The 25,167-nt window shown below is 51.9% G+C and overlaps 1 protein-coding gene across 1 annotated transcript in view; it reads right to left on the reverse strand.

Moving 5' to 3' along the window:
• ZC3H3 (zinc finger CCCH-type containing 3) overlaps positions 1 to 22,739 on the reverse strand; it is a 164,720-nt gene extending 141,981 nt beyond the window's left edge. Inside the window, exons 1-4 of the mRNA XM_054385407.1 lie at positions 22,694 to 22,739; positions 21,190 to 21,749; positions 20,339 to 21,147; positions 19,289 to 19,473 (exon numbers count right to left, since the gene is read on the reverse strand). Coding sequence (XP_054241382.1) covers positions 19,289 to 19,473; positions 20,339 to 21,147; positions 21,190 to 21,749; positions 22,694 to 22,739 — 1,600 coding nt within the window. The remainder of the gene's footprint in view (positions 1 to 19,288; positions 19,474 to 20,338; positions 21,148 to 21,189; positions 21,750 to 22,693) is intronic.
• Positions 22,740 to 25,167: the final 2,428 nt, after the last annotated feature.

The raw sequence follows: 25,167 nt of genomic DNA on the forward strand, positions 1-25,167 counted from the left end.
GCTTAAAGGTCTTCTCCAGCCTAAATGATTTGATGATTCTGCCCTGTCTTCTGCAGCACATGTCCTCACCAACCCTGGAATTTGCTGGGGGAAAAGCTGTCCTAGGAGAAATTAAATCCAGCTAAAGCAGATGATTCCCAGGCTCTGGGAAGAAATGTCAAAGCCCATTTTGCCTGTATGGATTCACCTGAGATCACTGACCTCAGCAACATGCACAGACAGCAGCAAGGGGAGGGATCCCCACCAGTTTGTGATGCACCAGGGTTCAGTGAGAACCGGTGCTCATCAAACCTTGGAGGTCAAAACTTCTAATGACAGAGATCATTAATGACAGAAAACATTGATTCTGAAAGGAAACATCGAATGGTTTGAGTTGGAAGGGATCTTAAAGGTCATCTAGTCCAACCCTCCTGCAGGCAGCAGGGACATCTGCAACTAGAGCAGGTTGCTCAGAACCACAACCAACCTGACCTGGAATGGTTCAAGGGATGGGGCAGCTACCTCTGCTCTGTGCAGCCTGGGCCAGGGTCTCAGCACCATCCTCATACCAAATTCCTCCGTTCTCTCCAGCCTAAATCTCGCCCTTTTAGTTTCAAACCATTACTCCTTCTCCTGTCACAACAGGCCCTGCTCAGAAGTCTCTCCCCAGATTTCCTGCAGGCCCCTGTAAGTCCTGGAAGGCCACCAGAAGGTCTCCCTGGAGCCTTCTCTTCTCCAGACTGAACAACCCCAACTCTCTCAGCATGGCCTCAGAGCAGAGGGCTTCCACCTCTCTCATCATCACTGTGCCCTCCTCTGTCCCCACTCCAAGAGGTTCCTGTCTCTGCTGAGGATCCCAGAGCTGGCCCCAGCACTGCAGGTGAGGTCTCAGCAGAGCAGAGCAGAGGGGCAGAATCCCCTCCCTCTTAAATAATTCCTCTGCTTCTTCAGAGCACCTCATCCTTCAGGTATTTATGGTAGAGGCTCAACTCTCCCTGGACATCAGGAATGTCCTGCTCCAAAGCCAAGGCAGTGGGGCAGACCCACAACTGGAGGAGTGACATCTCCATGCGTGGTTCTCACGCAGGCTCTGAAGATACTTAGGAAAGCTCCTTCACTCACCCCACGGAGAAGGGGGGTAAAATTAAAGTGCTGGCACCTCAGATGTGTAACAGGGTTGGACTAGAGGTCCATTAAGGTCCCTTCCAACCCCAACTATTCTATGAGAAGGTCCAACACGGTGCCAGTCATCTTGAGGAGCTGTAGAGCTTCATACACACAGGTTCATCTCCTGCTTCCATTAACTCTGAGCATTTTGGGGTGAAAAGGATCCATCACATCACTAAAAGGAAGCATCATGAAGACAGCAAAGGACCAAACTTTGGTTCTTTTAAGCATTGATTAGTCTGGAGTCATTAATTAACAGAGCTCTAACAACACAGAAAATCACCAGCCTGCCTCTCCTAATAATTTATGCAAGATTAAAGGATCGCTGTGGTTGCCTTTTCCGTTGCCTCCTTCAGCATTTTCTTTTTTCCTTAGGAAAGCAAAGCCTCCAGATTTAACTGCTCCAGTGCCCTCTCACAGGGCTGGGGGTAGTAAAAATCCAAGCAGGGAAATGATGGATGGATGTGGAAGCCTGGGAGATGGTGGAGCGCTGTAAAATGCCCCAGTTAAGCTGGAGATGGTGGAGTAAATCTTGTTTTAAAGTGGTATCTCTGATGAACTTCTTCCATCCTATCAAAGCCCCTTCTGATCTGAGTGGTGATAATGGGCATTTCCACACCAAGCACCTTCCTAATAACCAAGCAAACAAGGAAACCATTTCACAGTCATCATCCCTAGATTAAGCTCACCAATCACCAGGATCCAGCCAAGCAAAAACATCATTTGAGTGAGAAGTTGGTTTCTTCTTCAAAACAGGAGATTTCATCTCTTCAGTTTTCCAAAAGCACTATTTGAAGTTGTTCTATCTGGGCCCTTGGGCTTAAGTGTGTCCTTTTCACCCCAAAAAGCTCAGAGTTGAGGCTACCAAGAGACAGAGCAGAGCATTCTGTGGCATCAGAAGCTCTACAGCTCCTCAAGATGATTGGCACCACTTTGGGCCTTCTCATAGCATGGTTTGGGTTGGAAGGGTTGAAGGAAAGGTCATCAAGTTGAACCCCCCTCAGTCAGCAGGGACATGTGCAACTAGAGCAGATTGCTCAGAGCACCAAACAAGCTGACCTAGAATGGTTCCAGGGATGGGGTATCCACAACTTCTCTGGACAACCTCATCCTCTCGCCCTGCCCCCCACACACACCCCCTAACATCTCCTCAAAATCCCCCTCTTTCAGTTTTAAACCATTACCCCTCAGCCTATCACCACACTTCCTGATGAAGAGTCCCTGTCCATCTTTCCTATAGCCCCTTCAAGCACTGAAAGGCCACCAGGTGGTCTCCCAGGAGCCTTCTTTTCTCCAGGGTGAACAACCCCAACTCTCTCAGCACAGCCTTGCAGTGCTCCAGCCACCTGATCACCCTTGTGGTCTCCTCTGGACTTGCACAAGCAGATCTATGTCTTTCTTGTACATCTGTGCCTTTTTAATGTGGTTCCTGAGCTGGACCTTCTCTTGCTTCTCCATAAAACATGGGTGCTTCTCTCCTACATCCAGAAGGTTTCATCATACAGCAGTGTTGCACCTTTCAATAACCTTCCCCTATACTCTGCCCTGGTGAGACCACATCTGGCATGCTGGGTCCAGTTCTGGGCTCCCCACTTTGACAGAAAGCTAAGTACTGGAGAGAATCCAGTAGAGGCTCCAAAGATACTGACTGAGGGGCCTGGAGCATCTCTGTGAGGAGGAAAGGCTGAGAGATCTGGGACTGCTGAGTCTGGAGAAGAGCAGCCTGAGAGGGGATCTGATCAATGCTCAGCAAGAGCTAAAGGGTAGGGGGCAAGAGGCTGGGGCCAAACTCCTGTCAGTGGTGTTCAGTGACAGGACAAGGGGCAATGGGCACAAACTGGAACCCAGGAGGTTCAACCTGAACATGAAGAAAAACTTATTTGCCGTGAAGGTTCAGAGCTCTGGAGGCTGCCCAGAGAGGTTGTGGAGTTTCCTTCTCTGGAGAGATTCCAAACCCACCTGGACATTGCAATCCTGGGCAGCCTGCTGTGGGTGCCCCTGCTTTAACAGGGGGTTGAACTGAGTAATCTCCAGAGGTCCCATGCAATCCCAAACATGCTGGGATTCCATGAACCTCAGCAATTAGTGATTGCTTTTGCTAGGAGAGCTCTTTGCTCTGGTCTCTGAGCCCCAGACCACAAAAGCAGTGCTGACACACATCAGCTTGTTTCACCACAGGGACCTCACAAGACACATTTTGGAAAGGGTCTTCAAGGAAAAACTAAAGTTCTGTGGCATGTCCTGGCCTCAGACAGGTGCTTTGCCTGGGCACTCTCTGTCCCATCTGAAAACAAGCTGTCCAAGGCCTTTGCTGGTGCACATGCAACACCACATGCTTCACCATCATGACCAATGCTGGAGCTCACAACCAGCACTGAGGTGCCAAGTATGCTCCTGCCCTTTCCCACTGGAGAGCCCCTGAGGACAGGCTTAAGGGGTAATAATACCTGGGATCAGCTCCAAGAATAGATCTGAACCTAGAGCTCACCAGCCATGGGGGTACACCCACACAGCACCCATCCTTTATACAACTCAAAACAACCCCAGGCAGATCCAAAAGAGAAGGCTGAGGAAAGCTGCGGGCGTGTGGATGGTGTGGCAGGACGAGGGAGGGGGAAATGCTCCTCGAACCTCCAGTTCCTGGGGGCACTCACAAAGCCCCTGGTGACAAACAGGTTTTCCTTCGCCTGAAGGAGAAACTCAAAACCACAAAAGCTGCTGCCACAGCACAGGTTTTGCAGGACTCAGGAGAAGTCCTACTTGGACTTGGCTCAGCAGCAATGCAGAGGAACTAACGTATGAAGGTCGTGGGTTGTTACTGGGATAATCACAGAAGGATAGGGGTTGGAAGGGACCTCTGGAGGTCATTCAGTCCAACACACCTGCCAAAGCAGGATCCCCTGGGGCAGGACACATAGGAACACATCCAGATGGGTGTTGAACACCTCCAGAAAGAGAGACTCCACAACCTCTATAGGCAGCCTGCTCCAGGGCTCCAGCACCATCACAGCAAAGTTTCTCCTCATCTTCAGAGGTAACCTCCTGCATTCCAGTTTGCATCCATTGCCCCTTGTCCTATCACAGGAAACCACTGAAAAGAGACTCAGCCCTTCTTCTTGCCCCCCACCCTTCAGCTCTTGCAGAGCACTGATCAGATCCCCTCTCAGGCTGCTCTTCTGCAGGCTCAACAGCCCCAGGGCTCTCAGCCTTTCCTCCTCACAGAGATGCTCCAGGCCCCTCAGCATCTTCAGAGCCTCCACTGGACTCTCTACAGCAGCCCCCTGTCTCTCTTGAACTGGAGAGCCCAGAACTGGCCCAAATATTTCAGATGTGGCCTCCCTAGGACAGGGTAGAGAGAATGGGAAGTGTCTGGAAAAGAAAACACAAAGGCTTGCACAGAGGGATTTGGTGAAGAACAGAAACCAGAAAGCAGAACGGAGAAACCTACTCAGGTTTTACAAGGAGTTGAGCACCTGCTGAGGTGGGATTTGGGGAGGCCTGACAGCTCTGTGGAGAATGTTCCCATCATCAACTCACAGCACAGGAAGCATCAGAGACTTCAGCTGTGACCATGCCAGAAGTACCTGCAGTCAGTTTGTGCACGAGGGGAAAGACAACAGAAAAGGAGGGGAAAAAAGGAAGGAGAGACTCAGTGTTCATCTTAGGCACTGAGGTGCTGCAGCAGGTCCAGATAAGCAGAACAAAGCTGGGGAAGGGTCTGGAGAACAGGTCTGGTGAGGAGCAGCTGAGGGAATTGCCACTGTTTAGTCTGGAGAAAAGAAGGCTGAGGGAAGAGCTTCTGGCTCTAAACAACTCCCTCAAAGGAGGCTGGAGTGAGGCTGGTGTCAGTCTTTTCTTCCAAGTAATAGAATGAGAGGAAATGGCCTCAAGATGCACCAGGGGAGGTTTAGGTTGGATGTTTGGAAAAATTTCTTCACTGCAAAGTGGTCAGGATGCCCAGGGAGGCAATGGAGTCACCATCCCTGGAGATGTTCAAGAAACATATGGACATGGCACTTTGGGATATGATTTTAACTCCATGGTGGAATTGGCTGAGGGTTGGACTTGATCTTAGAGGTCTCTTCCAACCGAAGCAATTCTACGACTCTACAAACACTGGAGTGCTGGAGCTGAGTGCTGAGGAGAAGGTTTCTCTATGTGGTGACACCTCCTCATTGAGCAAAGCTGACTTCCCTGGCTGGAAGCAGCCTGTTATTTTTAACAGAGGGCTCTGACAGCAGAATCCCCACTGCTGGCTGCCTGCAGCTCCTCTGTCAGCTTGGGACAAGTCACCTGTAAATGCCAAGTAGAGCCAGAAACCCAAAACCGTTACTTACGAAGACTGACGTCACCATGGAGGGCAACCAGCCAACTATGTGAACTTTTCCCAATTACTGCAAAGGAGAGAGGAACTACTTGGCCACCCACGCTCCAGCCCTGGTCCCCAAGGACAAGCCCAGCAACAGAGGGAAGAGAGACCTGACAACGGAATGATCTATGGGCAAGGTCAAACCTCAGTGTGACAGCACAAGGACAGGAGGCTGGCTGGCCTTCAGTGGTGAAGCTGTGGAGGGTTCATTTGAGCTAGGAACCCCCAATCTCAGCATGGCTGGGGTTGGAAGGGACCTCTGGAATCATTCAGTCCAACTCACCTGCTAAAGCAGGGGTACCCACAGCAGGGTGCCCAGGATCACACTGTCCAGGTGGGGTTGGAATCTCTTCACAGAAGGAGACTTCACAAACTCTCTGGGCAGCCTACTCTAGAGCTCTGAACCCTCAAAGGAAAGAATTTTCTCCTCAAGTTCAGATGAAACTTCCTGGCTTCCAGTTTGTGACTGGAGCCCCTTGTCCTGTCACTGAACACCACTGACAAGAGTCTGTACCCAGCCTGTTGCCCCCCATGCTTTAGCTCTTGCTGAGCACTGATCAGATCCCCTCTCAGGCTGCTCTTCTCCAGGCTCAACAGCCCCAGGGCTCTCAGCCTTTCCTCCCAACAGAGATGCTCCAGGCCCCTCAGCATCTCAAGCCTCCACTTGATTCTCTCCAGTAGTTGCCTGTTTCTCTTGAACTAGGGATCCCAGAACTGGACCCAGGACTCCAGAGGTGGCCCCACTAGGACAGAGTAGAGAAGAACCTCTCCTCCACCTGCTGGCCACACTCTTCTTTGTGCACCTCAGGAGACCATTGGCCTGCTTGGCCACAAGGGCACATTGCTGGCTCATGGTGACCCTGCTGTCCACCAGCACTCCCAGGTCTGTCTCTGCAGAGCTGCTTTCCAGCAGGCCACCCCTCACCTGTACTGATGCAGGGAGTTGCTCCTCCCCAGGTGCAGAACTCTACACTTGCCCTTGTTGCCCTTCTTGAACTTCATGAGGTTGCCCTCTGCCCAACTCTCCAGCCTGTCCAGGTCAAGGACCCAGGAAGGACCTAGGAATCACCTAGGAATCTTAGAAAGACAACATTTATGATGGAGCTCCAAGGTGTCCTGAGCTGTGACACAAGGACCTCTTCCTAGGGCAGGGATCATCACCTCTGACTCTTTCTAATAAGACATAAGAGAGACATCACAGCAGCTTAGCTCATCTGTAACATGATCTGAGATGTCACCTCACAGACAGCACCAGCACTATGGCCAAGTCACAATCAGGAAAAGATAAACAAGAAATAAGGAACCCAGCTTGAAGAAAAACACACACCAAAAAACTCCCACCAGGAATTTCTCCATGAGGAACATTTTCTGGTTGGTCTCCACTCTAGAAGAAGATCTAAAATCCACCACTGAGGTTTCCAAAGCTGCCAGAAGGATCCAAGCAGGCAGTGGCAATAAAATTAACAGCAGCTGAGCATTCAGCTGCCAGCCATAACTTACTCCTCACCATTTACACCCCATTCACTTGTGCCTGGGCATCAGTAACACAAACCAGCTCCTTCTACTAACTTCTGCCACCAGCCTTTCGCCAAGCCAGCATTCCTTGACCCTTGTAATGTTGGGCAAGGAAAATGAGAAATTGGAGGTGAGGGACTTTTTAGAAGGTGACAACTGCAAGTGGCTGGGTGAAAGAGGTCTTATAAATCCCAGTGGAATTTCTCTTTGGGAAGAAGGAAATACAAACAGGATTTCCTCCTGTTCAGCAGCTTCACAGAAGGCAACTTCAATGCTGGTGGTGGCAAGAGAAGACAAGCAGGAAGCTGGTAACACAAAGCCCTGTTTTGTCTCAGACTGGATCAAAAGGAAAGTAAAGATAAAGAGGAAAGGAGGTGATCGTCCTCCTCCACTTGCTCTCCTGAAATCCCACCTGGAGTACTGTGTCCAGCTTTGGAGCCTCCGTGAGTATCCAACACAAGAAGGACACTGGAACAGGTTGCCCAGGGAGGTTGTGGATGCCTCCTCCCTGGGGGCTTTCAAGGCCAGGTTGGACAAGGCCTTGAGCAACCTCCTTCAGTGGAAGGTGAACCTGCCCATGGAACTAGATGATCTTCAAGGTCCCTTGCAACTCAAACCATTCTATGAATCTATGAACTGTTAGAGTGCGTCCAGAGGAGGCCACGAAGATGATTCAAGGGTTGGAGCACCAATCCTATGTGGCTGATGCTGCATGTCAGCAAAATAAAGACATGGACCTGTTGGAAAGGGGCCACAGGAGGGCACAACAATGATGCAAGGCTCTGGAACTCCTCTGCTGTGAGGACAGGCTGAGACAGTTGGGATTGCTCAGCTTGGAGAAGGGGTAAAACACAAACCCAGTCTCGCAGCTGTGCATCTCTCCTAACTGTGACTCTCCATCAATCTGGCTTCCTTTGCCAAGGCATGTTGTGGATGGTGTTGGCAATGTGACCCCTCTGTCACCTCACCAAAGCACCAGTTCACCAGTCAAAGCCTGCAAAGCTCTCTGAACAGGCAGCCTGCTGAGTAATGGTGCTTTCTCTACCCCACCACAAGTCTGTACCACTCTCCAAGCCCAGGGAGCAAAAGAAATCTAAGGATGAACCTGCATGGCATAGCCAGAGAGACATCCCTGACAGCATGGCAATCATGGAAACATTTTGGTTGGAAAAGACCTCTGAGATCATCAAGTCCTATCATTAACCCAGCAACTGCCAGGTCACCACTAAACCATGTCCTTCAACATCTACACAGCTATTCAATCCCTCCAGGTCTGGGGACTCCAACTCTTCCCTGGGCAGCCTGGGCCAGGCCTTGACAACTCTTTCCATTGAGAATTTTTTCCTCACGTCCAACCTAAACCTCCCCTGGTGCAACCACGGCCATTTCTTCTCATTCTATCACCTGATTAACTAGAGGGAAGAGACTGACCCCCACCTCACTTCAACCTCCTTTCTGGGAGCTGTAGAGAGCCAGAAGGTCTCTCCCCAGCCTCCTCTTCTCCAGACTAAACCACCCCCCAGTTCCCTCAGCTGCCCCTCATAAGAAGGGCTGAGTCTGTTTTCAAAGGTGCCCTGTGATAGGACAAGGGCCAATGGATACAAACTGGAATCCAGGAAGTTCCACCTCAACATCAGGAAAACTTCTCTGCTGTGAGGGTGCTGGAGCCCTGGAGTCTCCTTCTCTGGAGGCTTTCAAGACCCATCTGGAAGTGTTCCTGTGTGACCTGCCCTAGGGGATCCTGCTTTGGCAGGGGTGTTAGACTGGATGATCTCCAGAGGTCCCTTCCAACCCCTAAAGTTCTCCAGTTCTATGAAATCAGTTGTAGCAAGGTGGGGGTTGGTCTCTTCTCTCTAGCATCAGGTGACAGAACAAGAGGAAATGGCCTCAAGTTGTACCAGGGGACATCTAGGTTGGACATGAGGAAAACCTTCTTTACTGAAAGAGTGGTCAGGCACAGGAACAGGCTGCCCAGGAGACTGTGGAGTCACCATCCCCGGAGATGTTCAAGGAACCTGTGGACATGGCACTTTGGGACATGTCTTAGTGGCCATGGTGGTGTTCAGTTGATGGTTGGACTTGATGCTCTTAAGAGGGCTTTTCCAACCCAATTCTCTGATTCTATGAAAGAACTTCATCTCAAGATGGCCCAACCCATTTCCATGAAGATCCTGCACTGAACCATCAGACCTGGTGAACACCATATTAGTTAAGGACCAGAGCCAACACCACAATGATAGCTCCCTGGAGAAATCCACCTCTTGCTTTCTCCATCTCCTCCTTCCAACCAGCTGTGACTGTGCCTCAGCAATCCTCAGCACACAACTGAGGAGTCCTGCCTGCAAGGGGAACATTACAGAGGGGAAAAGCCACCAAGAGGAACCTCTCAGCAGCATCTTTGTAATATCCTCTAAATTCCACCCCCCACTCCCCCTCACCCTCCTGCTGCTGAACAATGCAGTTTGAAATTCAATTAAAGTGATTATCTGTTGTGGCAAAAAAAAAAAAAAAAAAAAAAAAATTGTGTCCAGCATCTATCCTGCAGCATTTTTTACACCTTTTAGCCTCATTATTTTCTAACTGTTTCCTCCTGTTTATGCTGCTTTCAAATTAAATTGCTGATAATATGAGGTCCAAAAAAAAAAAAAAGAAATAAAAAATGAGCACACCTTGTCTGAAGAAAATTGATTCTCCTTTTTTTTTTTTTCCCCCCTCTCCTCCTCCCCTCCTGGAGAGGAGGAAGAAGCAGGGTGGGGAGGGGAGGGAGGGGTGATTGCCAGGTTTTATATACTCAGTTCCTGGTGATCATTAGTAATTCAATTTTCTTTTTATTAGCCCCCTTATCTGCTGAGCAATATAGTGGCAGAGCTGACCTCTTTCGCACGGGTAAATGTTTAAAATCTTTTCCCTGATTAATTTTGCCAGTTAAGGAAAGCAAAAAAAAAAAAAAAAGAAAAGAAAAAAAAAAGAAAGAAAAAAAATAGAAGAAGAAGAAATAGCCCAGCTCTTAACCATCACAATGAATAAAGCTTAATGTTGATTGTGATGGAATTTCTAATGCCAAGGAAATTGATTGAACGCAGCAATTACACCTCACTAGTAACTCAAGGGAAATGGGAATAGTTTTCTCCTTCGGCCATAGCCCTTTTGGTTATTTAAAACAATCCAATTTGCAAGGATAATTATATATTAGTGTTTTATCTGCCACTTGAAATGAACATGGGAGTTTTGATACTGGCCCGGCATTAGCAGGTTATTGCTGCAAATTACTTGATATCTGCTTTCTTTCACATAAAAGAAGAAATTAGGCCATCAATAACCAGAAAAAGGTGGACTGAGGAGATGTGAGAGGCACGAGTGCCCTCTGCAGGGCTGCTTGCAAGAGACTCCCCAAACGTCCCAGTTCTGCCCCCCCCCCGAAAAGGCAGACTCCCCAAACATCACAATTCTGCCCTCCTTGCAAAGAGAGATTCTTCAAAAGTCCAAATTCTGCCCTTTGTGCAAAAAAACAGCAGGGAGAGATTCCCCAAAATCCTAATTCTGCCCTCCCTTCAAAGGCAGATCCCCCAAAATTCCCAGTTCTGCCCTCCCTGCAAAAAAGTGGAGGGAGAGGTTTCCCAAAAGTCCAAATCCTGCCCTCCCTGCCAAGAGAGATCCCCCAAAATTCCCAGTTCTGCTCTCCCTATAAAGAAGGGCAGGGAGAGATACCCTGAAATTCTCAATTCTGCTCTCCTCGCAAAGAGACATTCCCTAAAATTCCATCTTCTGCCCACCCTGGAAGAAGAGATCCCCCAAAATTCTCACTACTGCCCTCCCTGCAAAAAAAGGGCACAAAATGCCCACTACTGCCCTCCCTGAAAAAAAAGGCAGGAAGATATTTCCCAAAATTCCCAGTTTTCCTTCTTTTTGGAACATCAGGCACACAGTAAATAGGCTCGGGGCAGCTCCTGATCCATAAATCTGCCACATATTTGGCATTAGAAGAAATAATTAAACACAATTAAACAAAATAATCCTAATTCTCAGCACTTCATTTCAGTTCTTCCTGAAGGAAAAGCCGAGGGGATAAGAACCAATGGGAGCTGCTGTGCCCAAGCAGGGTGAACACCCCCTCGGGGGCCTTGAGGCTGCAAAGGAGGGACACAACAGATTTTTTGGAAGGATGAAGTTAACAGCTGGCTGAAGAGGAGCAAGAGTGTACCCAGGTGGCCAAGAAAGCCAACAACATCCTGGCTTGGATCAGCCACAGGGTGGCCAGAACTAGAGCAGGGATTGTCCCCCTGGACTAGGCACTGGTGAGGCCACACCTCAAATCCTGGGTCCAGGTTTGGGTCCCTCACTACAAGAGGATGTTTAGGGGCTGGAGCATGTCCAGAGAGGGGCAACAAAGCTGGTAAAGGGTCTGGAGATCTTGTGAAGAGCAGCTGAGGGAACTGAGGGTGTTGAGCCTGGAGAAAAGGAGGCTGAGTGGAGACCTGGCTCTCTACAACTCCCTGAGAGGAGGTTGGAGACAGGTGGGGGTTGGTCTCTTCTCTCAAGAAACAAGTGATAGGAAGAGAAGAAATGACCTCAAGTTGCCCCAGGGGAGGTTCAGGTTGGACACAAAGAACAATTGCTTCTCCAAAAGAGTTGTCAAGGCTGGCCCAGGCTGCCCATGACGGTGGTGGAGTCACATCCTTGGAGCAACTGAGAAGCTGTGTAGATGTGGTGCCTAGGGACATAGTTTAGCAGGGTAGGGTCGAGTTAATGGTCAATCTTAAAGGCCTTTTCCAGCCTGAATGATCTTGTGATCTGTTAAAGGTTCATGCCTGCAGGCAGTCACCTGCTCTCCACCCAAAACAAGAGTGGAGAAAGGGCTTCACCCTGCACGATGTCAAAAAGCCACCAGCCAGAGCTGGGAGTCAAAGCTGCTGAGAAAGAGGTGGGGATTCCCACATCCACACTGCTCACACAGGACCTGTAGTACAGGAAGAGCAAGCACACCCCTCTGCCATCACATCTCACTCAGAAGCTGCTATTTTCCCTTAAAATTGGTGAGAAAAAGATCTCACCCTTGTGCTTTGGGGCACAACCCCAGCTCCAGCGTGGAGAAATCAGACAAAGGCTGCCCAGGCCAGGGCCAAAAGGTGGTGCTGGCACAATGTTTCTTTTGTTTTTTATTGCATTGGCTGTTTTCTATGACAAAAGCAACAAAAAAAAGCCATCTGAGGGCAGACTTTTGCCATTTAGACAACAAAACTGCCACATCCCCTTCTTGGCAGAAAAGTTACTTGGGAAATGACAGAGCAGGAGCTTGGTGTTTAGCCTCCAAATCAAATCCTTTGGTTCTCACAGGCAAAAAAAACAAACAAAAAAAAAAAACCCAAAAACAAAACCAGATGGCTGAGGGGTTTCCCATCCTTAATTACCTGTTTCTTGTATCCAAGAAGGAATTGCAAAATGAGGGCAGAGCCCAGGAACCTTCCCCAGCATGACTCCCACACAGTCAGGGGTAAGAATTAGAGGTTCAGGCTCTAAGAGCTCTTCCAACTATGGCAAATCATTTGAAAACACAATAGAAAAATAAACAAACGTATAAGAAATATAAAATATGCCTTAATTACTTCATTCTAGTGTTGCTGGTATTTTATTTAGCTACCAATAGCTAAAGAGGTCCTTTGAAACAGAAAAGGAACAGAATCACAGAGGTAACTTGCACTCAAACATTCTGATGCAGCACTGTGGCACCCAGCAGCCTGATGAGCCCTTCTTGATCCTCCAGCTTTTTCTTGCAACCACTGCCTTTTATCCCTCTTGCACCATATCCAGCTCCCTGATTCAGGTCTGATCCCTGATTCAGATTTAAATTGTTCTGCTTCAAGCCTGAATTTGCCAGTTCAGTAGATAAAGGTATCTATGAACCTTGAAATTTCACCGGAAGGCTCAAAAAATGCAGGTGTCCAATGAAACAAACCCAGTGAAACCAGGTCAGACATGGGGAAGGCTTCATCAGGCTCAGGACTGTGCCCACAGCAGGACCTGAGGGCAGGCACAGCTCCCAAAGTCATTATCTCCAACTCCTCCTTCCCTCCAAAAGAGCCCAAGAAGTCAAATGGGAGAAAAGAGGATGGAGAGAGGCAGGGAGGAAGGAGGGAAGGAGACTAGAGGAGGGAGGGAGGGAAGGAGACAAGAGGAGGGAGGGAGGGAGGGAAGGAGACAAGAGGAGGGAGGGAGGGAGGGAAGGAGGGAAGGAGACAAGAGGGAGGGAGGGAGGGAAGGAGACTAGAGGAGGGAGGGAGGGAAGGAGACAAGAGGAGGGAGGGAGGGAGGGAAGGAGACAAGAGGAGGGAGGGAGGGAGGGAAGGAGACAAGAGGAGGGAGGGAGGGAGGGAAGGAGACAAGAGGAGGGAGGGAGGGAGGGAAGGAGACAAGAGGAGGGAGGGAGGGAGGGAAGGAGGCAAGAGGAGGGAGGAGGGAGGGAAGGAGGCAAGAGGACGGAGGGAGGGAGGGAAGGAGACAAGAGGAGGGAGGGAGGGAGGGAAGGGGACAAGAGAGGGAGGGAGGGAGGGAGGGAAGGAGGCAAGAGGAGGGAGGAGGGAGGGAAGGAGACAAGAGGAGGAGGGAGGGAGGGAGGGAAGGAGGCAAGAGGAGGGAGGGAGGGATGGGAAGAGGCAAGGGAGGAGGGAGGGAGGGAGGGACAAGAGGAGGGAGGGGAGGGAGGGAAGGAGACAAGGAGTGGAGGAGCGGGCTGGGAAGGAGACAAGAGGAGGGAGGCAGGGAGGGAGGGAAGGAGACAAGAGGAGGGAGGGAGGGAAGGAGACAAGAGGAGGGAGAACACAAAAACTAAAGAACTCTTTAATATTAATGGCACAGTAATATTAAGTACTAAGTGGTCAAGAAGTCCAGCATCTAAAGGTTGTTTCATCAACACTAATTTGTCTCTGCTAAGCATCAGAACATTTTCTATTCCTCTGCTTTGGTCAAGCACTTGAGCTCCTCCTACACACACATTCTGCTTGGTGTGAAAGTGCCTGGATGATGGAGAGTACAAACTGCACCAGAAATGCTTCATCATTCTACTGTCCCATCAGAACACCTTCCATGGGGGACACACCCCGATTTCTGAGTGGTTATTAAATGTTCCACTTCATCAAATGGGTATTTTGGATTTAATTGGTGAAGAGCTGCCCCACTAACAGGGGGAGATCAAGCAGGTCCATTTGGGTCCAAAAGGGGAATTGGAGAGTCAGGAGATGGAGAGACCATTGTGTTACACCCCTGTGAAAAGCAGGAGCAATGCTTTCAGTCATGCCACATACCCCAAAAGCCTGCTGAACAGGACCAACAGGAGAAGAGCCAAGCTGTGTCACCACAGAAGGGACTGCCCTGGCTTTTTACACCCACACCGTGCTGCAGCAAGCAGGATGTGCTCCTCCCCAGCTGTCCTTCTGTCTTCAGCCTCGACTCGCTCTAACTGGTGGTAAACCATTCAGTCAGCCCAGGACTGCCACCAGTCTTGCCCCAGAAAGCTCCCAGCTTCAGCTCCTCTTCCCCTCCCTCTCCTCTCCTCCCCTCCCTCTCCTCTCCTCCATCCCCTCCTCCCTCTCCCCTCTCCCTCACCTCCTTCCCCTCCTCTCCTCTCCTCTCCTCTCTTCCCCTCCCTCTCCTCTCCTCTCCTCTCTTCCCCTCCCTCTCCTCTCCTCTCCTCTCTTCCCCTCCCTCTCCTCTCCTCTCCTCTCTTCTCTTCCTCCCTCACCTCTCCTCCCTCTCCTCTCTTCCCCTCCCTCTCCTCTCCTCTCCCTCTTCTTCCCCTCCCCTCTCCTCTCCTCTCCTCTCTCCCCTCCCTCCTCCTTCTCCTCTCCTCTCCTCTCTTCCCCTCCCTCTCCTCCTCTCTTCCTCTCTCTCCCCTCCCCCCTCTCTTTCCCACTCTCCCTCTCCTCTCCTCTCTCTCCTCTCCCCCTTCTCTTCCCCCCCTCCCCTCCTTCTCCTCTCCTCTCCTCTCTCCCTCCTCCCTCTCCCCCTCCTCTCCCCTCCTCCTCCCTCCTCCCCTCCTCCTCTCCTCTCCCTCCCTCCCTCCTCCCCTCCTCTCCTCCCCTCTCCTCTCTCCTCCCTCCTCCCTCCCCTCCCTTCCCTCTCCTCTTCCCTCCTCCCTCTCCCCTCCTCCCTCTCCCTCCTCCTCCTTCCCCTCTCTCCCCTCCTCCCTCTCCTCCCTCTCCCTCCTCCCCTCCTCTTCCTCCTCCCTCCTCCTCCTTCCTCCCCTCCTCTCCCTCCTCCTCTCCCCTCCTCCTCTCCTCCTCCCCTCCTCTCCCTCCTCCTCCTCCCCTCTCCCCTCCTCTCCTCCTCTCCCCTCCTCTTCCCTCCTCCTCTCCCCTCCTCCTCCTCCCCTCCCTCCTCTCCTCCCCTCTCCTCTCCCTCCTCCCCTCCCTCTCCTCCTCCCCTCTCCCTCTCCTCTCCTCCCTCTCCCTCCTCCCTCCTCCCCCTCTCTCTTCCTCTCTCCTCTCCCTCCTCCCCTCTCCTCCCTCCTCCTTCCCCTCTCCTCCTCCCTCTCCCTTCTCCTCCTCCTTCTCCTCTCCTCCTCCCCTCCTCCTCTCCCTCCTTCCTCCCCTCTCCTCCTCTCCCTCCCCTCTCCCCCTCCTCTCCTCCCTCTCCTCCCTCTCCCTTCCTCCTCCTCTCCCTCCTCTCCCCTCCTCTCCCTCTCCCCTCTCCTCCTCCCTCTCCTCCCCTTCCCTCCTCTCCTCCTCTCCCCTCCTCTCCCTCCTCTCTCTCCCCTCTCCTCTCCCTCCTCCTCCTCCCCTCCTCTCTCCTCCCTCCCCTCCTCCTCCCTCTCTCCCCTCCTCCCTTCCTCTCTCCCTCCTCCTCTCCCCTCCTCTCCCTCTCCTTCCTCCCTCCTCTCCCTCCCCTCTCCTCCTCCTTCCCCTCTCCTCCTCCCTCTCCCCTCTTCCTCCCCTCCCTCTCCTCTCCTCTCCTCCTCCTCTCTCTCCCCTCCCTCTCCTCTCCCTCTCCTCCTCCTTCCCCTCCCTCTCCTCTCCCTCCTCCTCCTCTCCCCTCTCCCTCCTCCTCTCCTCTCCCTCCCTCCTTCCCCTCCCTCCCTCTCCTCTCCTCTCCCCTCCTCTCTCCCCTCCCCTCCTTCCCCTCCTCCTCTCCTCTCCTCTCCCTCTCCCCTCCTCCTCCTCCTCTCCTCCTCTTCCCCTCCCTCTCCTCTCCTCCTCCTCCTTCCCCTCCCTCTCCTCTCCCCTCTCCTCCTCTTCCCCTCCCCCTCCTCCTCCCTCCTCCCTCCCCTCTCCTCTCCCCTCCCTCCTCCCTCTCCTCTCCTCTCTTCCCCTCCCTCTCCTCTCCTCTCCTCTCCTCCCTCCCCTCTCCCTCTCCTCCTCCTCTCCCTCTCCCTCTCCTCCTCCCTCCTCCCCCTCCCTCCTCCTCCCTCTCCTCTCCTCCCCTCCCTCTCCTCTCCTCTCTTCCCCTCCCTCTCCTCTCCTCTCTTCCCCTCCCTCTCCTCCCTCTATCCATTTAACTCCTTGGCCTCTTTTTGAGGGAAGGACAACTCGGAGTCCAGTCTCAGAAGCCCCACTCTGCTCCCAGATGCCCCCAGTAACATCTCCATACCCCATCTGCTTCCCTCACACACTTGTTTTGTGAGAAATGGCAGCACTTGAACCCCACACACACGATGAAAACCCCCTTTGAAAAATAAAACCACCACTCTGGGATCCTGAGAGCTAGGAACTGAACCCACAAACCTGCACCCCTTCCCAGCTTGCTGTAGGGAAGCCAGAAGGCACCTGCCAGTATACAGAGAGCTAGACATTCAGAGGCACCAAACACAAGTGATGTCAGAGCTGCTCCAAGCCCTACCAGTGGCTGAATTCTCTCAGCAGTCCTTGAGCTGCTGCTTCAAAACCATCCCTGCCCCATTCAGCATCTAACAACCTTTTTGTCCCAGATCATACACACCTCCTAGAGCAAAAAGTGTAGGAACACTCCAGGAATAATTAAAAGAGCTGTAAAAACCCAGAGTTCAACACATTAAGCTGCAAATCACAGAACGTTAGGGGTGGGAAGGGACTTGTGGAGACCATCAAGTCCAACCCCACTGCAAAGGCAGGTTCACCTAGAGAAGGTCACACAGGAACATGTCCAGGTGGGTTTTGAGTATCTCCAGAGAAAGAGACTCCACCACCACCTCTCTGGGCAGCCTGTTCCAGTGTTCTGTCATCCTTAAATCAAAAGGAGTTCCTCCTCACATTTAGATGGAACTTCCTGTGCTCAAGTTTGTGCCTGTTACCTCTTGTCCTGTCACTGGGTGCCACTGAGGAAAGCCTGGTCCCATCCTCCTGACTCCCACCCTTTAAATATTGATAAGTGTTGATGAGATTCCTCCCCAGTCTTCTCTTCTCCAGACTAAAAAGCCCCAATCCTCTGTGTCTGCCCTCAGTAGAGAGATGTTCCTGTCCCCTCAGCATCTTTGTAGCCCTTTTCTGTATCCTCTGCAGCAAATCCCTGTCCTTCCTGAACTGGGAAGCCCACAACCCAGGACTCAAGCTAGGGCCTCACCAGGGTAGAGTAGAGGGGGAGATGAACCTCCCTCAAGCTGCTGGTCACACTCTTCTTGATGTACCCCAGGATACACCTAGGATAACAACAACAACAACACACCACCTTGGAGTGAACCCTCTCCAAGAAAAGCATACAGGACCCAAGGATTCAAGCCCAAAACCTCAATTCTACTCAAAGGAACCAAATCCACAGCTAGTTATGAAAGGTCAAGCTCTGCTGGAGTTGGTTGGTTGGCCCCCATCTCAAGGATGCTGCTTCCCCAAGGAAGTTAAAAGCAGGAATGTGTAGGGCAGGTACCTTGGTGGTCCTCCACCATGGCCAGATGCTCAGCAATCAGCACCAACCCTGCCAAAATTCATTCCAAAGCAGTCAGGACCCTCTCAGGCTGAATTTCTCTCCTAAGTGGAGAAGGAAAGCAGCCATGCATTGCTCAGCAGCTGCCAGCAGCACGAGAAGGAGGAAACCAAGCCCCCTGGGATCTCCTGGATGATGGTACCACAGAGCCTGGATTACCAGCAACCAGCTACTCGTGTGATGTCAACATTGAGCACTCCATGTCCCAGCAGCAAGGAGACAGCCTGGAAGTGAGGTAAGGTGACAAGAACTGTCCAACTGGCACCACTGCACGGTGACATGGAGAACATCTCCAGAAGAGGACACACAGCCAAGCCCTCAAAGTCCCCATGTCAAGAGACAACAGAGCTAGCAGGAGCTCTCAACTGCACAAGGTCCTCCTACCAGAAAGGTGTTTAATTCAGCACTGTGGAGAGACTGGACAAAGCAGCAAGAACCTCCTGCCCTCCTCCCTGGAGAGGAGAAAAGCAGCCTAAAGGAGTCCACCAGAGCTGCAGGTGAATGGACCCCAGTGCTAGCCCATTTTCCTCTAGAGACCATCCAGAGCAACCCCCCTGCTAAAGCAGGGTCACCCACAGCAGGATGATCAATGTCCAGGCAGGTTTGGAACCTCTCCAGAGAAGGAGACTCCACAACCTCTCTGGGCAGCCTGCTCCAGTACCATCAAAGTCAAGAAGCTTCTCCTTACACTCTTCACACACCAAAGAGATTTTTGGCATCCAGAAACGGAGCATAATTCAGCCCCCAAACCAGACAACCACTGGAATGCTGGATTATCAAGGCAACATCAAAGGCACATCCGATTCTCCTTGTCCCTGCCTCTCCCATGAGGCACTGACCACCTGCTGAAGCACCAAACCCAGCTGGTTTCTGCTCTAACTGTTGCCAACCCAAGCCAGCAGGACATGGACACAACCAATTTGTTCACAAATATGATGGATCCCACATTCCTCTAATTATAGTGGTTGAAAGCAAATTCCATGGACACCTGCAGATGCTGCACAGGGACGCAGGTCCATCAGGTAGGCCTGTAGGTGCTAGAGGAACATCTCCTGGCATGCAGAAGCTTTTGTCTGGCACCACAAGACAGACTGGTCTTAGAGATGTATTCCCACCTCTGCCATCCTCTTCCATCCTTGAGCAAGTCCAGTAAAACCACAATAAAACCAAGAAACAGATTTAAAATGGAGGTGACCGAGCACAAGACAGCTCTGGGGTAAGCCTTACTCCAACCAAACTTCTCCTCAACGTTTCCTCCAGGACCAACAACAACAGATTCACCTCCTGAAGGACCTAGAAAACCATCTCCAAATCCAACAATCTTCCCTGGAACCAGCACACAGCCAACAAGCACCATGGGATGGTTGTTCCTACCTTCCTTGGTGGAGACCTGCATCCTGGTGGCCGGCAGCCTGCAGAGCCTGTGCTTGGTGATCTGCACCAGGCCCTTGGGTGAGGAACGTTTTGGTGTCACAGAAGTTTTCCCCTTCAAGTTTTTCTTCCTGAGTGACCTTTCAGGAAGTGTGGAGGAAGTGATGTTCTTCTTATCTGTTGCAGAACTGGGAAGGAGAACACCACAGGGTTAGTAGATAGTAGAGTTGACCAAAACACTCTTGGTCCCTTTGCCCAGAGCTGAGATGGAAAGCAGGTCACCGAGGTCCACACTTTCTCCAGCAGTTTAAGACACTTTCCCGTTCCCCACCCCCCACCACAGTGAGGTGATGGAGCCTGGAAATCAATCAAAACAGCTTCTTCCTTCCCTTTGAATATTTTGCTGTTATTCAGGTCAGGGAGGAGTCTCCTGAGTGCTAAAGCAAAGTATTTGGAGAACAGGGATGGGAGCAGAGAAGAAAGCCCAGCTCTGTGTGAAAGGCTCAAGTCCAGAGTTACACAGACTGGTCAAACAACTAAAACTTCACCCCTTCCAACCCTGGAAAGTGGCCTCCAGACAAAACGAAGTCACCACGCTTGGAAAGACAAAGGTAAATACATCCTCCAGAACGTAACAACCCTCTTGGAACAAGTTCTTTAGCATGAGGGTAGTGGAACACTGGAACATGTTGCCCAGGGAGGTGGTTGAGGCCCCATCCCTGGAGATATCCAAGGTGAGGCTCAGTGGGGCTCTAGGCAAGCTGATCTAGCCAAGGATAGAATCACAGCATGGTCTGGGTTGGACAGGACCTTCAAAGGTGATCTAGTCCAACCCCCTCTGCAGTAAGCAGGGGCATCCTCAACTAGATCAGGGTGCCCAGATGTCCCTGCTCACTGCAGAGGGGGTTAGACTAGATGACCTTTGGAGGTCCCATCCAACCCAGACCATTCTATGATTCTAGGACTAGGAATTTCACTTCTAGCCATGACATAGGTGACATGACACAAAACATGACCAGCAATGACAGCACTCTGCAAACACCACCAACTTACCCCAAGTTCCCTTTCTTCTTGATGATTTTGGTCCGACTCTTCACTTTGTAACTGGAGAGTGTGGCATCACCAAAGGACCTGGCCCCACCAAGACCACCAGCTGCTGTACTGGGAGGTGGTGGAGCAGCCCCAGCTCGAGGGAGGTTGGAAGCTGGAGGCTTTTTCTGATCCTCTGATCTCCACCTGAATGCAGACTTGGAGGTAGAGGGCAAGGTCTGCAGGCTGGAGGCTTTCCACTTATATTTGCTGGGAGAAACACCCACTTTGGACTGCAGCCCCGATTTCTTCAGCTTTGTCCCCAGATCTGCTTTTGGTGACACCTTAGTACCTCTGTCAGCTCCACCAACGACCTTCTTTGTGCTTTCCAAAGCTCTAGGGCTGGCCCATCTCTTCACAACACGAGAGCACTTCCCAGGGTTGGCAACCCAGGTGTAATTAGTTTTCCTGAACTTTGGAGATTTGCTGGAGATGGATGTTGAGGCAGCTCTTTGGAGACTGGGGGCTTTGGGGGCTACAGAAAACCTGCTCTTAGCTGCAGTCATCCCAACCACCAAATTGGCAGCCTGAGGACCTCTAGAGCCTATCTCACCACTTCCAAAGAGCTTCGGTTCTCTGAAACCACCCCTGACCTGCTCACAACTGGGCTGACCAGAGGCTGGAGGTTCTGCCTGTCTCCTGCCCAGGTGCCCAGATGGTGGAGCATGCCCTGGCACGGCCACAGGATGCTGCTGTGGCTCCGACTTCAGCGTGACAGCGTTTTCACTGCTGCTTCCACAGGTGACAAAGGAGCTGTCACCAGGCAGGTGAGCCTGCCAAGGCTTCCCTGACAGGCTCATGTGTGCCGAGCTCACGAAGCGCTGAGAGGAACTGAAGGAAACGGAGAGAGAAGGCCTTCTCTCCTCATTTTGGCTCCTGGACAGAGGTTTTGGCATGTTTCTACCATCACCACCGGCAGCACCAACCACTGTCTGCAGCCCAGAAAACTCGCAGCAAGAACCCCCATTAGCAAAACCTTCTGTCTTCACAAAAGGACCAGCCCTCTGTGGCAGCTGGATCCCCACAACGATGTTGCCATCCCTGGTTAGGTCCACGTGTCTCTCTGGAGATGAGGACTCTGCTAGCTCAGGTGCTTGGTTGTCCTCAAAGCTTCCAAACACTCGAGAGGTGCTGGCGCTTCCACCACTTCCACCATCGCACACGGATCCTGGTGGATGGTTGACAAGGGAATATTTTTTCTTCCAGGAGTGACTCTGCTGGGGTTGGAAATCCCTGGGAGCTTGTTGGGGGTACCTAGTGGAAAACGTCCCCCTCCTGGAGAAGGGAGGTTGGCGAGGGTTGGTCCATCGTGGGAGTGTGGATGGAGGTGGCCGTGGTGCATCCCCGTGGGTGTTTTTATGGTCATTTATGAGACCTGAGGAGGAGAAGATGGTGGCTGTTAAGCACAGAATGGCTTGAGTTGGAAGGGACCTTAAAGATCATCCAGTTCCAACTCCCATGCCATGGGCAGGGACACCTCCCACTAGACCAAGTTGCTCAAAGCCTCATCCAGCAGAGTTTGTGGCCTTCCTAATGAGGAAAAATTACCATGGGGCCTACAAACAGAACAAGTTGGTGCTAAGCAGCAACAGTGAAGCTGCCCAGAGCTAGGAAAGAGCATGGAAAACATATACCCCACCACAATCCTCTGCCATGGGGCACATCCCACCCCTGTGCCATCAGCCCCAGGGGCTGTGGAGCAGGGAACACCTCCTCCCCCCAGCAGCCAGGAGGCTCACAGGACCTGCAGAGACCAATAGTGGAGGGATTACCACACAAGGGATCCCCAAATCCTCCCAACACTCTTAGGACTCCCAGGTAGCTCCTCACCACCTACTTTCCCTCACTGACTCCTGGGTCTCCTCAACTCCCCTTCCTGGGTCCCCCCCCCAAGCCACCCCACCCCATCACAGATTCTGACATACCTTCATACCCCCTCCCCGGACGCTAGGGTCCCCTTACAACCCGACCCTCACCCTCTCAGCCTCTGACGTCGTACCACCACAGGTCTCCGAGTTCCCTCACAACCCGTCTTTCATCCTCTCAGATCCTGGGGATGTCCCACCACCACCCGAAGTCCCCGGGGCCCCTCACATCCCCACTCCGCGATCCCGGGGCCCCTCACATGCCCCCTCTCTGCTCCCTCAGACTCTGTGTTCCACTCACAACCCTCCTCAACCGCCACCTCCCCGGCCCTCCGGGTCCCCTCACAACCCGCCCCTAACCCCCAGGAACCCGGAATCCCCCTCATAACCCACTCCGCTTGTCCCCAGAGCCCCGCGGTCTCCTTGCAGCAGCCGCTGCCGGGCCGAGCCATACCCTGCAGCAGGCGGATCTGCCGACACAGCTTCTCCCTCTCCTCCATCCCCGCAACGGCTCCGCCTCACCGCCCGCGCCCGCTGACGTCATCACTCCGCGACGGCGTGTGCGCGCGGTCACGTGCCTCGCCCCCACGTTACCGCGAGCCGTCCGCTGCTTCAGGCGGAGGCGCTGGGAGGCCTTTGCGCCCCTAGTGGCCTGGGCCCGGGCCGAATCCCCACGGCCGAACCTGGCGGCCTCTGCCTCTGTCCCCTTCTGTCCCCCTCTGTCCCCTGCCCGGGATAACCCGGATGTCTCCAGCCTCTGTCCCTGGCTCAGCCCGCTCCAGCTGTCCCCATTTCCTGTTCCCATTTCCTGTCTCCAAGCCCAGCGCAGTGCAGCTGTCCTCAGACCCTCTGGGCTGTCATGGCTGTTCCCTGGCCCCAGACTAGCCCAGTCTAGTGGTTCCCCATACCCTGTCCCCAACTGAGCCTGATCTGGCTGGCCTCAACACCTGTACCCAGCCCAGCTTCATCCAGCCATCCCTTGTCCTTAGCCTGCTTCAGCTGTCCCCAGCCCTTGTCCCCAGCCTAGAATATCGCAGATGTCTTTCATCCCCAGTGCAGCCTGGTCTGACTTTCCCCATCCTCTCTCCCCAGTCTGGGCTGTCCTAACCGTTTCTTGTCCTTAGTTCAGCCTGGTCCAGCTGTTTCCAACCTCTGTCCCTAGTATGTGCTATCCTGGCTCTTGTCTCAAGATGAGCCTGGTCCAGCTGTCCCCCTGTCCCAGCCCAGCCTGGTCAGCCTGTCTGCATCTCCTGTCTCCATCTCAGCTTGGTCCAACAGCCTCCACCCTCTGTCCCCTGCCAGTCTCATGCAGCCATCCTGTCCCCATTCCCTGTGCCTTGCCCATCTCTGCCCTCTCCACAGTCCACCACCCCAGCCCACGCCTGCAGGAGTGAGAAGAAGGATTTCCTGGCAGCCCCACAGGACCATCTCCAGCAAGAACATTTCATTTCACACATCAGCTTTGTGAGTCCTTATTTTTCATACTTAATTGTTCTAAATGTTTTGCAGATGAACCAGTCCTGAAGCTGCAAAGGTTCATTAAAGTTTGTACCTTCTAATTTAGCAAGGAAAGGAGTTATGTGACTCTTCAAGTCATGTTTTGTGACACGTTTCATGGGCAACTCTCAGAGCAGTTCATGTTCTCCCCCATTTCTCAATTCCTCCCAGAAACCAGGAGCAAATTGAGCACAGAAGGTGTTTTTCTTTGGTCTGATCTAAGACCCTACTCCCTAAAAATACTTTCTTTGGCCTGAGTTGTACCCCTGGAATTACTGCTCAGGAACGTGATGGAGTCCCCACCCCTGGAGGGATTGAAAAGCTGTGTAGATGTGATGCTGAGGGACATGGCTTAGTGGCAGATTTGGCTGTGTTGGGGTAATTATTGGCCTCAATGATCTTAAAGGTCTTTTCCATCCTCGACAATTCTGTGATTCTCTGATTCCCAAAAGTCAGATGTCCCCATGTTACCAGTACAAATCAGGAGTATCCATGAAGTGTATCCATCCAATCAAGAGAACATAACTTCTATGGACTTTAATCCTGAAGGAGTTTGGTTTCTGAATAATTTCATCCTTCCTTAAGGGAACAAACTCCATAACTTTAAACAAAGCTGCCAGGGAACCTCACATCTGCAAAGGAGATAAAAATCCTGGCTCTTTGAAACATTTTTGGGGGAAAAAAAAGGCTGAGCCAAGAAGGCGTCCCCACACAACCCAATTTCCTCCTGAACACTCCCATGATGAGAACTTCATAAAAGCAACTGATCATCAACCTCAAATCATCTGAAACAGAAGCTGTCCCTTGGGACATCTCACTTCCTGTCGCAGTTAAGGGAGTTCTGCCTGTCCCAGCACTGATTAGATGATGTCCTTGGGGCCAGCTCAAGATTTGCCTGCTTGGCAAGGTAGATTTAGTAAATTATTTACGACATGTTAGTGGCCTTTTAAAGCAACTCAGAGGTGGAATATGGGGAAGAGCCACCCCAGAGGAATAAACCACTTTGTATGGATGGTAGGAAAGGCTTCAAAAGACAAAGCAGCTGGGGAGTGTAGTCCTTAGTAGCTTCCCCTCAAGCCATAAGACTGAAAAAAAAAAAAAACAACCCACCCTAATCCTCACATCCTCTCCTATTGCAAAATCCTGCACGTAAAAGAACAGGCTGTGGGACAAGGCAGGCAGAGATGGCAGGTCTCCTCCCTTTGGGTGGCCTCAGATCAGTTTCAATCGATCACAAAAGCCCCACCCCGAGTTTTGTAACCTCTTTAAACTGGCAGAAATTGGCACTTCTGCCAAAAAGAATCCTCCTCCGCTCCCAGCTGCTCGTTGCCTCCCTTGTGCTGGCACAAAGATTGGAGTGGTTTGCATAAATGAGCCAGAGCGAGCTGCTCTGAATTAAAATTAATTCAAGGCACGCAGAAGCAAAGCTAA

Source organism: Indicator indicator, chromosome 12, assembly GCF_027791375.1.
Source record: "Indicator indicator isolate 239-I01 chromosome 12, UM_Iind_1.1, whole genome shotgun sequence".
NCBI lineage: Eukaryota > Metazoa > Chordata > Aves > Piciformes > Indicatoridae > Indicator > Indicator indicator.